General features: G+C 53.2%; 1 protein-coding gene across 1 annotated transcript; it reads right to left on the reverse strand.

Annotated features, from left to right (window-relative positions):
* Window positions 1-168: 168 nt before the first annotated feature.
* On the reverse strand, window positions 169-471 carry TraAM80_08063 (10 kDa heat shock protein; the record flags this gene model as incomplete). The annotated part of the gene is made up of 1 exon (XM_029384824.1): window positions 169-471. The coding sequence occupies one exon, from the start codon at window positions 469-471 to the stop codon at window positions 169-171; it is 303 nt and encodes a 100-aa protein (XP_029235332.1).
* Window positions 472-666: the final 195 nt, after the last annotated feature.

The raw sequence follows: 666 nt of genomic DNA on the forward strand, positions 1-666 counted from the left end.
AGAGACATGTACAGTTCGCACGCAAACAATGTCACCACACACGCACACGCATACCCCCTCACCCAGCTGGCAATTAACCCATTAATTAGGTACCACAAATAATAGTAATAATAAAACTTTCATCGCATAGCTCCTTGGCCTCTGTGGAGAAGTCACGCACAGTGCAGCTTATCCCTGCAGCACACCGAGCAGGGAGTCCTCGTTGTAGAGGAAGAACTCCTCACCCTCCACCTTCACACTGCTGCCACCAAACTCGGGAAGCAGCACCGTGTCGTTCACCTTCACTGTGGGAGTCCAGTCCTTCGTTGCGGCGGCGACGGCAACCACAGTGCCCTCGTTCACCTTGCCGGCCACCTGCTCGGGGATGAGCACGCCAGCCTTCGTTTGCTTCGCCGCCAGTGTGCGTCTCACCAAAACACGCGAGCCAAGCGGCTGCAGCGTCTTCAGGGCAGTGAACGTGGCGCGGAACATTGGCAGAGTGTAGTTTGTCGCGGTTGTTTAGTGGAAAAAAAAAAGAAGTAACTTCTTTGTTTTCGTGTGTTGCAGTGGTCGCTTTGCTTTTCATCGCATGTGCGGCAACGAGTGGAAGATAACAACAAAATGTGGGATAAGTCGGCAGCGGCGCCATGAGGCTGGCAAGAAAAACAGAACAGAGTTACGAGGGAA

This window comes from Trypanosoma rangeli (assembly GCF_003719475.1).
Source record: "Trypanosoma rangeli strain AM80 chromosome Unknown Tra_15.4_contig_00371, whole genome shotgun sequence".
NCBI classification, from domain to species: Eukaryota; Euglenozoa; class Kinetoplastea; order Trypanosomatida; family Trypanosomatidae; genus Trypanosoma; species Trypanosoma rangeli.